Source organism: Gavialis gangeticus, unplaced genomic scaffold (assembly GCF_001723915.1).
Source record: "Gavialis gangeticus isolate Ggan-Ray unplaced genomic scaffold, GavGan_comp1, whole genome shotgun sequence".
NCBI classification, from domain to species: Eukaryota; Metazoa; Chordata; order Crocodylia; family Gavialidae; genus Gavialis; species Gavialis gangeticus.
In genome coordinates, this window is record NW_017728991.1 from 11,851,579 (window position 1) to 11,862,728 (window position 11,150).

Consider the following 11,150-nt stretch of genomic DNA (forward strand, 5'->3'; position numbering starts at 1 on the left):
GCACCTCTCCAGTGCACCACGAGTGCTCGTAAAGCCATGCCAGGGGACCTGCAATAACCTCGGCCAGCTCCTTTAGAACTCTAGGGTGGAGATCATCCGGACCGGCTGACTTGAATACGTCCAGCCCCTCCAGAAGCTCCCTTACTAAGTCCTCGCTAACCCTTGGCCCAGGTGTGCCTCCCCCGGGGCCCGAAGGGGGCCCGGCTGGGAGGTTGCTGTTCTGGTCCCTACTTAGGAAGACAGAGGCAAAGAAATCATTAAACATGTTAGCTTTGTCATCTGGTGTGACAAATATGTGTGGTGGGGTCCATCACACATATCAAGTAATGCTTAATTTATGTTAACCTCAAAAAATACTATCCATATTGGTTCCTTCAGCGTAACTATGAAAACTATGAAATACTCTCACTATGTTCCTGTGAAGCAACAGCTAACCGATTGACACAACAGACCTGTCAACTCTTTTTGAGTCATTACATTGCACACAGTGTTGAGAATAAAATTTTTAAAAATCCTCTGTAAAATTTGTGCGCGAGTGCAATGTACATGTCTGGTTAAAATAAGAACTAAGGTATGCTAAAAGTTAAGCCCCTTGAAGTCTTGAATGTGCTAAATCAGGGATAGCCAGCCTGTGTTTACACGTGCTACAAGCGGCATAGGCAGCCCCTTGTAGGCCATGATAGATGTTACACTTACAACCTGATAACGTGTTACAACCCATAACACGATACACATGCATGGGGTTATATCAAGTTTAGGGGCCCAGTCATCGCATGATAACTAAAGCTCAATGGACGTAGTTTAGCTGAACCAGGTGTAGTTGAACCAGATTCTGCAACTGGTTTTGTAACATCTATCATGTTAGGTTCTGTCTGCGTTGAGTTATGTAGTTTGTGCACCAGGTGTAGCTCCAGAGCCTGTAATTTCTTATCTCCATGCTTCCTTGTTGTGGAATGAGTGCCAGTGAAGTTAAATAGATAAAACAGGGTCTGCTGGTTTTGCTGGAACTGCAAAGTACTCAGTTATCACTGGGGTATCTGCCAACGTGAAAATTCAAATAGCCACTTAAGCTAGTAGGTTTCAGCAGTGGGATCCTAGACAGCCCTAAAACTATCCTCTGTGCCCTGGTCTGGAGTGAGCTATGTTGTGTTGTGTTTAAATGCTCCCAGGACAGAGAAATGAGAGGATTATGAACCATCGGATCTTGCTCATTTGTCACTCCTGAGATGCCTGTGTCTCACAAAATCAGGGTGGTGTAGGTTGTAGCTGTGTTGGTCAAAAGCTGTCTCTCTCACCTTCCCCACCCCCCACCCCTGCCTGTCTCACCCACTGATTCCTCAATGTACGTCTTCACTGACTGGCTTTCTTGCATGCATACCAACCTCTGACTTCTTTACTATTCATTCCATCCAGGAAGAGGATACACCAACTGCAGATGCTTCCTCAGCCTGACAACGGGTTTTGAACTCAAAAGCTTTCTAAGTTTTTTTCCAACTATTTTAGTTGGTCTAATAAAAGATATCATGATTTACCCAAAGAACCTTGTCTGCCTCAGGAAGTCAGACTCACTCTTCATTCACATGTTTCCAAATACACAAACATACAATAAATGCATACATTCGCTTTTCCAAGTTGCACACATTTTCACAGACACCAGCAGGAAAGGAAGGAGGAAGAAGGATGAAATACTAGAAAAAAACAAAGTCACTAAACTTCAACTAAAGAAAAACTCTGACCTATTTGAAAGTATTAATTAAAAGCCTCTCCCATTCCTCAGTTCTTTTTATGCCTGCAGGGACATGTAGCAGTCCCAACCATGAGGTGGGTTCCACTGTGCCAGGTGCTGTACACACACAAAACAAGACGACAGTCTCAAATGAAAAAAAGAACAATATGGTATGCTTCAAAGCCAAGCTTAAGCTGGAGTGTGACATGTCTTGAAACTGCTAGTTCTTTCCCAGGAATCATGGCATGTTCTGCAAACCCAGATCCTCCAAATAAATATGGTTCTGTTATGCCCTATTAAATTTACCCTCATGCTAACCTGCAATAATTTTAACCTTATTATAACTAGAAATGCAGGCTGCTATAGCCAAAATAAGAATGCCCACACAGCCTTTAAGTTTCACAAGCAAATAGAGAGAAAATGGAAGGCTAGCACAATTAGTGAGTATTCAACTTGGTATTGCTACCATTGTGAAGTCAAGTAGCCCCTTGACCACAAACAGTGGTGAGATGGCCATCTCCTCCCCCCCCCCAACCAAATACATTTTATTCTTTACAGAGAGGGAAGTTTTAATTTACTTTATATACACACACACACACACACACACACCTCTCTCTCTCTCTGTCTCTCTCTCTCTCTATATATATACACACATATATTATAAATTGTAGCTAAATTAAAACTAAGCTATTAAAGCTAACTATTTAAATCTTAAATATTTAAGCTTTTTAATTCATTTATTTATTTAAGGTTAAATATTTAATCTTTTGGGGCATTTAAATTAAAGCTACGTAATTCAAGCTAAATTAAAATTCAATAGATATATTTTCCGTCTAGAACAGTGCCACCCAGAGCACGAGAATTCAAAGTACATGAATCTACTCTGTCAAAAACATCACCATCCAGTGGTGCTACATAACTTAATACACATGATCAACTCACTCAGGGGGGTTGTCTAGGCTAATTTGTGGCACACCTGCCGGAAAGTATGGCCCCCACTGAGCTAGAAAGACTATGTCAGACATGATGATGGTTGGAGAGGGTGTCATTTGCTGTGCTACTCACCTTCATCACCTGCAGTACACAAAAAGAACTTCTGTCCCAACATGCTGAATGTAGGCTCAGTATAAACACTGCATTTTTGGAGGATGAGAGAGAATGGCAGTAACCAAATTAAATATATGTATCAAGCAGGGTAAGAAAATGGATTCTGAATATTTTGCAGTTGCTAAAAGAAACTGAATGTTCAACATAGTGTGAGTTTCCAAAATAGTGAGCAAAATGACTTTAAACCATTTTTTCCTTACGTGTTTTAAATGGCACTTGCTACTTACGATTAGCGATTTTGTGTCATTCATATGCAGCGTAGTGTAATTGGATAAAACTAACCTGTTTCCATCAATTAAACTAAACTTGATATTTAATTATTGCACATGTAAAGTCAAGGCAGAAAACTAAAGAGCATATACAAAATATTCTGATAATGTTTTACCCGAATTAAATAGGGATAATCATGTTTTCTGCTTTGCATAAGAAATATTTTTTTCCTCACTTTGATTAAATAAAATAAAAAGCCCCAGTAAAACATCTGTATCAAAATCAAAAACTATTTACAGAAAAAGCTGTGTTAACCAGCACTTTATTAGCCAGAAAACTCTATTAACCAGCATCCAAGGGACGCAGCAAAGGCAAAACCGGAAGTACGACTTCCAGGTTTCATCACCACTGCAAGCAGAGTTCTTGCCACTTCTTCAGTCTCTGCCCAGGGCAAAGCAGCCTGCACAGGCACACTGATGCTGGGGAGAGCACCAGACGGTGCACATTTGATTAACCGGAATATTTGATTAACCAGCATCCCCCGTTCCCGCGGGGATGCCGGATAACAGAGCTTTTACTGTAATGTCATCCATTAGTTCTACTGCACCGTACGTGTAGCACAGTAGGCCAGCTTTAGAGGTAGGCAAAATAACTACTGTACCCTAGGGAGATATTAGGAGTGACAAATATGCAGCATTTACTATTCACCAGGAAAAATTGTTTGGCAAAGATGTGACACAGCAGAAGACACTTTCTTTGTGGATAAGTCAATTTTCCTTGATCATCTGGAAGTTCCTCGTCTACACTGGGCATGTCTATGAGACACTAACTACGCAGTAACCTAATAGTGCCCAGTAGTGTGTCACAGCATGGACAGTGCTAATGTGCTACTACTGCACAGTATTTTTAGGCTACTGTGCAGTAGCGTCACTAAAAAGGCATTCGCTAGTGCTACTGCACAGTAACTCTGGTTACCACACATTTATTTAGTACTTGGTTCTACAAGTACTAAATCAAACATGCAATAACCACTGCGCATTAACGAATGTGTTGATGCATGCACAGGCACCCAAACATACATTAATCGGCTAGTGATCTTCAGTGACAGTGTAAATCATCATGTCTGAAAGTGATGATCTTTTACAAAAATGAAAACATCTTTCTGGAGATTGTTTTTAACAAAAGGAAAGGAGAAACCAATTGTGAAGTGAAGTCAAGGACTTTTAAGAGTTCACAAATCAGTTGTTTCCTTTCCAACTGATACATCAGAATCAAGTCATGAACATTCATCCAGTCAAAATACCAGTATTTCTAAAGCGGATGGATCTGAAAGAAAAGAACAAGAAAACGTTCTCCCCAATGAGGCGGTTCCATCTGTGGATGTGAATATGCCTTGGAGTGAAACTAACTTAATGCAACTGCCGAGTTATTGCAGGAGAGCACAGAAATTTTCTGAGGACGTTCTGACCGTTGACAGATCCTGCCAAACGATCAGCAATCAATGAAAGACTTGTCATTTTCTATGCAATGCTGGGTCAGTACAAATGAACTCTAGGGATATTCATTCCACAGGTGAAAATTTTTAAAAACTGTAGAGTTCCTTGGGAAATGTGACTTTGAAATGAAGGAAAAATCTTCAGCGAATTACCTCAAGGGAAATTCATGAAATTTTCATCTATCAAAAAAATATTCAAACTAAAACTGTTCTAATTTTGGGGAACATGAGTAAGTAGGGAATTATGTCTGCCTTGAAAGCTGCCGGGTATTTTTCTGTTATACTCGACTGCCCCAAAAACACGAGTAAGCAAGAGCACATGACAGTAATTGCTGATTGTTAGATTTGTTTCTGTAGAAGCAACAACTGAAGCATGAAAGCAGCATTAAAAAGCAAAGAAGTTTTCATTGGATGACAGGTTCTACTAACACCAAACTGGCACAGACTCACCTGAACATATAAAAAAAAATGAGAGTCTCACTCAGTAGTTTGAGAGGCCAAGGCTACGACAGTGGGACAAATATGGAAGTCAAACACAGCAGAGTTCAGAAGAGAATATGGGAACTTAAAAAGAGAGCACTTTGTGGGGTGGGGTTCAGTCCTATACAACACACGTTCTTTGAAAGAATGATATTTTTCAGCATGGTTCAAAGTGGCATTTTTGTGGCCTCACTGCAGCACTAGGATGTGATAAACCACAAAATTTATTATTAGACTTATATGCCACACTTCCCAAGAAAGGCTCAGGGAATCTTGGATGTCATCCTGTTCCCAAAACTCTTCTGTAAAATACGATGGGGAAGTTGAATTAATGTGATTTATGTATTTCAGAGGTCTTTGGGGCTTTTTTATTCCTGTTATCAATGGCTGAAGCCTTGTGAGAATCATAGGTACCAAAATTCAAATAAATATCAAAGTGCTGGCCTGGAAGCTGAAGCCTGGAACATGTGCAAAGGCCTATGTTTGAGTTTCTGTGCAAAAAAAAAAACGGTTGGCCACGTTTTCCAAACCTATTAATTGTGCTCAGGATTCTGTTAATCTTTCCCATATATGTCACAATCAGAGAGCACGGTTTTTTGAAACCTAAAGCTTATAAAGACATAATTGCATTCTGCAATGGCTCAGTTGCGGCTGATGAGTCTTGCTTTAATTTCAGTAGAGAGCTAAGCAGCTGAGAACATCAATATAAAAGATGGCAGTCACAAAACCATGTGTATTCAAACAAGAAAAGTGAAATTCTCTCAAGGTGCTAGCTGCCAGTCCCAAGTGTGTGATAAAAAGGCTTTGAAAAATGGGTCATGTGCTTGGTTTTCAAGTTTTTCACTTTTGTTTCATTCTTGCATTATCAACAGTAAGCAAGAGTGATTAATCTAATCCTCTTGGTTGCATGGAGGCGTTTGAAAGTTAACAGCGGAGGGCAGCAAAAAAGTACTCCTGCCTACTTAGAAAATAAGCCAAAGCAGCACAGACTGGGCAACAGAACAGATCATTTAAGCACAGTAATTAGCATTATAAATAAAATGTGTACCAGTGTTGATTATTACAGTACCAGTATACTATAGGATATAATACATAATTGTCAAGCCCTTAATTTTAAATTAAAGTGCAACAAAGCATACTATTGCTAGACTTCCTTCCGATTAAAATAAATTAATGTTGTTCAAATGTACCATTTGTATCCATGCCAAATAAACAACAGTTCCATTTCGCACACAAACTGATATATTTTTCCTTGTAGTAGTATAAATCCAAATAAATTCTTACATTATTTTTCATACTTAATAATTTTACAGTAATTTTATCCGTATTTAATATGAAAGGTTTCAGCATTATATTTCTTTTTTACCCTATTGTACCCCAGCTGGTTATTTATGTACATTATAAACAAGTATTGACCTTACATTATTTTTCAAATGAGGATAACTTCCAGGACTTAAAACAAACACAAAATAATAATTCTTAGAGCACATTGCAACTTCTAGAAGAATGGGAGGATTGGGAATATATGATAAACTAAACAAAATGTGACTTATTTATCTAGAAGTTAAAACGTAAAACAGTGAACCTTGTAACAGAGGACAATGAGAGTTGACTCCAGTGGGAGCAAAAGCCAGCTCCATTTGTATGAATTTTATATTTCTGGTTTTCTAGCACCTCTTTTTTCGGATAAGTTGGTTATAAATTTTTCAGGAAGAAAAAATGAGTTAAGTTTCAGATTTGTTTAAATATGCTTAAATTATTTATACATCCATTGAAACATTCCCATTTTGCAGTGTAGAAACTCTGTAATGAAGTCATTATTCAGGTCTTGCATAAAGAATGTTTTATATGCATACTTATTTGGAAGAAGCACAATCACATTCATTGTATTAGCCACATGCCCCTGGCTAAACTATGTACATATGGATTTAGCAAAATATTTGAATATATAGTATAATATTTAAAAGCAGCACTGGAAGTATACCATCAGGTTGTATATTTTGTCTCCCAGCTTTTAAAGATGTATTACTAGATCAATCTGAAGGTGCTTAAAAAGCAAAAGCTGTCTGTCACTTTATTTTCTGACTCACTTCTGGGTCTGGAAAAATGTCTTTATTTGTTCTTTTTCTTTAGGTCAGTGGTACAATGTATAACACAGGGAGACACGTTTCTCTACGATTAGACAAAGAGCACTTGGTCAATATTTCTGGAGGGCCCATGACATACAGTCACCGCTTGGAAGAGATCCGGTTACACTTTGGAAGTGAAGACAGCCAGGGATCAGAGCACCTACTTAATGGACAAGCTTTCTCTGGCGAGGTATGTGACAGTATTTGGACTTAAAAATGAGCCAGTGTGAAATACCTGTTTTTCACTTCAAAGGGAAAGTGCAAACTAATTGGTCTTCATGAAAAATGATTTTTTTTAAATCCATTTTGAAAAGGACTATTTTTATTCTGCGTTGCACCATATTTAAGTGCATCATATCACATTACAGAAGCAGGGCAACGTGGCGCCTTAACTTGTTCAGAGAGGCATGAGCTTTTGCAGGTTATAGCCTACTTTGTCAGATGGTATGAAAGCATCTGACATAAAGAGCACAGCAGCATCATAGCAGATAATCTGCGAAATATCCTAGCATCTGATTAAGTAAGCCATTAGCCTACAAAAGCTCATGCCTCCTAACAAGTGAATCTAAAGGATGCCACACTACTCTGCCTTGTTCCTGACTTCAGACTAACACACTAACTACCCTCTCACATACCACATTACAGTGAAAGTGCAGTGCATGTAGAGATAGTATTATCAAACTCCATGCTACTCCCCTTTTGAAGCTCCATAGTGCAACATGATATTTGATTTGAAAGTGGAACGAGGGGTAAAATCTCAGCCCTGCTGAAGTTCGTTGAGTTTTGCTGTAGACTTCAGAAAGGCTGTCATCTTTGGTGCCTAAATCCCAATGAATTTCAGTGCATTTGGGGCACAATTTTCTTGGGCTGGGATTTTCAGAGAAACTTTAGTAGAATGTAAAATAGCTGTCAGATGATTCTGAAAGTGAAACACAATATTTTGCATCCATTTAAGTACAAAAGGCATTTTACAGTCACTGGCATAAAGACTGCTATAAACTAGGAATGACTCGGAAACAGAGCAGAACACAGCTCTAAGATTGTTACCAGCTCCAGCTATATGGAAAAGGATGGGAATGCTGTACATATCCAGTCGCATGGTTAACCATGACAAGCAGAGCTTCATTAGGTTAGTCCATTCCACCCCTTGTCAACTTAAAGCTGATTTTATATTTCCAAAATAACTAGAAAGTAATGACAAAGGTGACTATTGTTTTTATAGAAGTTCTACTTGCATAATGCTCTGGTGTGTGATATTTTATCCAGTATACTACTAATATATAATAGTATATTACTGCTGTGATTCTGCAAAGACTTCCTAGCCCAGGGGTGGGCAAAATATGGCCTGTGGGGCAGTTCCAGCCTGCGAGGCCATTCTGTCTGGCCTGTGGGGCCCCTAAAAAATGTGGAAAATTAATATTTCTCTGCCCTTGGTTCCTGTCAAAAATGACAGGACCCAAGGGCAATAAGACCCAGGGAACGCCCTGCAGGCTCCCACAACAGCAGGGCCTGCCCAGCCCCACCCCCCAAGTCAGAAGCCCCAGCCAGGGCTTCTGGCCTGGGACCACATGGCTGCCCCACACTGGAACCGAAGGTAAGGGGGAAGGAGTGGGGAAGGGCAGGGTAGGACCCCAGGCAGGGAAGGAGCCTGTGGAAAAGTGGCCTGGGGAAAAGGTGAGCGTGGGGGGGGGAAGTGGCCCCTCACCTGCCCAGTGCCTGGTGCCCCATGCTGCAGCCGCTCACAGCCCACCTGTGGCTGCCTGTGCCTGCTCCAGACAGCCCTGCACGGGCTGCGGGTAGCTGCAGAAGAGAGTGCCAACCACGGGGCAGGGAAGGGGCTGCTTCCTCCCCCCCGGTGCTCAGCTTTTCCCTGGTCTCCTTCTATGCTTCTTCCTGGCGTGGAGGAAAGCGGCCCTTCCCCACCCCTGTGGCTGGTGCTCCCTGCTGCAGCCGCTCACGGCCCACATGGGGCTGTCTGGAGCAGGCACAGGCAGCCCCAGGCAGGCTGTGAGTGACTGCAGCACAGGGCACCGGGCACGGGGCAGGTGAAGGGCCACTTTCCCCCCTCCCCCCACACTCAGTGCCACCTTGAAAGCCAGCCCCACTGCCAGCCTGGGCCCCACGTGGCTCCGGGCTCACCAGTCAGGGCTGTGCATGGTGACAGCAGCTGTGGCCCCCCTGCTTGCTGCACTGGGCAGTGTTTGCCACTGTCACCTCTGGGCTGCCTAGCGCGTGAGCTCCAGGTGGGCAGCAGCAATGAACACTGCCCGGCACAGCAAGCAGGGGGGCCACAGCTGCTGCTGTGGTACACAGCCCCGACGGGCGAGCCCGGAGCTGGTGCAGAGCCCAGGCTGGCAGCGGGGCCGGGTTACAAGCTGGTGCTGGGCGCAGGGAAAGCGGCCCCTCGCTCACCCTGTGCCTAGTGCCCCATGCTGTAGCCGCTTGCGGCCCACATGGGGCTGCCTGTGCCAGCTCCAGACAGCCCTGCGTGGGCTGTGAGCAACTGCAGCAGGGAGCACCAGCCATGGGGTGGCCAAAGGACAGCTTTTCCCTGCACTCAGCACCAGCTTCTTCCCTGCCGGCTTTGGGCCCCACCGGTGCTGGCCCTGGGACATGGGACCAATGTCCCAATGTCTTGGGACCAAAGACATTGGGACATTGGTCCCAACATAGTGACCAGGGAGCAGGGCACCTGTCAAGGGGCGAGGCTACCCATGCAGCCCTCGACAGCCTGCCAAAACTGGGTAAGTGGCCCTCCACCCAAAATAATTGCCCGCCCCTGTCCTAGCCTTATGCATGCTAAACTGAAGTCTGACTGAAGAGGGACTGCACAAAGGGTTTAAATTTAACGACATAGGTGAATCTTTGCAGGATGTGGATCTGCCTTATACATTCTAGAGACACATTAAATAGTTAGGAAAGAAAAAACACAGTGATCCTGCACTGATACATTAGTGCCCATGTTTTAGTGTTGAATAAATACATTACTGAATTTGGTGCATAGTTCAAACAAGTTTTCCAAGTTTGCTGACTTTTGCATGGCCCAGATTGAGCTCAAAGGTGGTCAGTCTTGAAGTTGCTTTATTAACAAAAAGGATGTGCAAGTTTGGTCATACCTTTATCCTCCTTCAACCAGCTTCTGGTCTTTGAACTATGCAGCACACAACTGGCACTTTAGAAATCCTCAATAAATAATTAAAATAATGATTAAGAACTGCATCTCACTGTGGGTGTATTTTAGAATTATCTTCAAAAGGTATCTCAAGTATCCTGTTGTCATTCTTTTAGAAAACCAAAAGAAATTGTTTCCAATAAAAAAGCACTTATTTGTTTTGTTGAAGATGAATTATTATCACATTACCATCGGCACCATCTATCACAGGCTCTGTTGATGAGTCAATTTATGCATGGCATTTTCTTTGGCATCGTGCAACAACAGTTATCTGAAGAGCAGCAAATTAATTGCAGACTTGTCAAATGATGTTATTATAATTGATGGTAATCATTTGCTTTGTTTTATAAAGCAATGTAGAGGTATAATACAGTCAGTGGCAGCTTTTTATGAAATTATTCATGTCTCGCAGCTGACTTCTGATTGCCTCATTTAAATTCTGGAAATATATGGACAGGTATATTTAATCCAGTGTTTTACTCTTTTATGAGGTGAACATTAAGTGTGTTTTAATAAATAAGGTCTTTGCTTTTGGAATCACATCTACATAAAAGGAATATTCAATACAAAGTAGCTTTCTTGAACAAGGATTTTTTTTAACAAGAAAGAAATATGGACAGAACACAGCTTCTTATTTGATTTGGTATATTAATATTGTTTCAGATAGTCACAGGAGAGGTTGAGGGATTAAGCAAGACATCAACTGTACATTATAAAGGAAGGATGAAAACGCTGCATCACACTATATAATACAGTGCAGCAAAAAAAACCCACCTAAAAGCTCTAGTGAAAAAAAGTTATACAGAATGTAGTAGGAGAGGCCATTTAAAT

General features: G+C 41.6%; 1 protein-coding gene across 1 annotated transcript in view; it reads left to right on the forward strand.

Moving 5' to 3' along the window:
* Positions 1–11,150, forward strand: part of CA10 (carbonic anhydrase 10) — a 445,670-nt gene that overhangs the window by 325,051 nt on the left and 109,469 nt on the right. Inside the window, exon 4 of the mRNA XM_019517280.1 lies at positions 7,152–7,337. Coding sequence (XP_019372825.1) covers positions 7,152–7,337 — 186 coding nt within the window. The remainder of the gene's footprint in view (positions 1–7,151; positions 7,338–11,150) is intronic.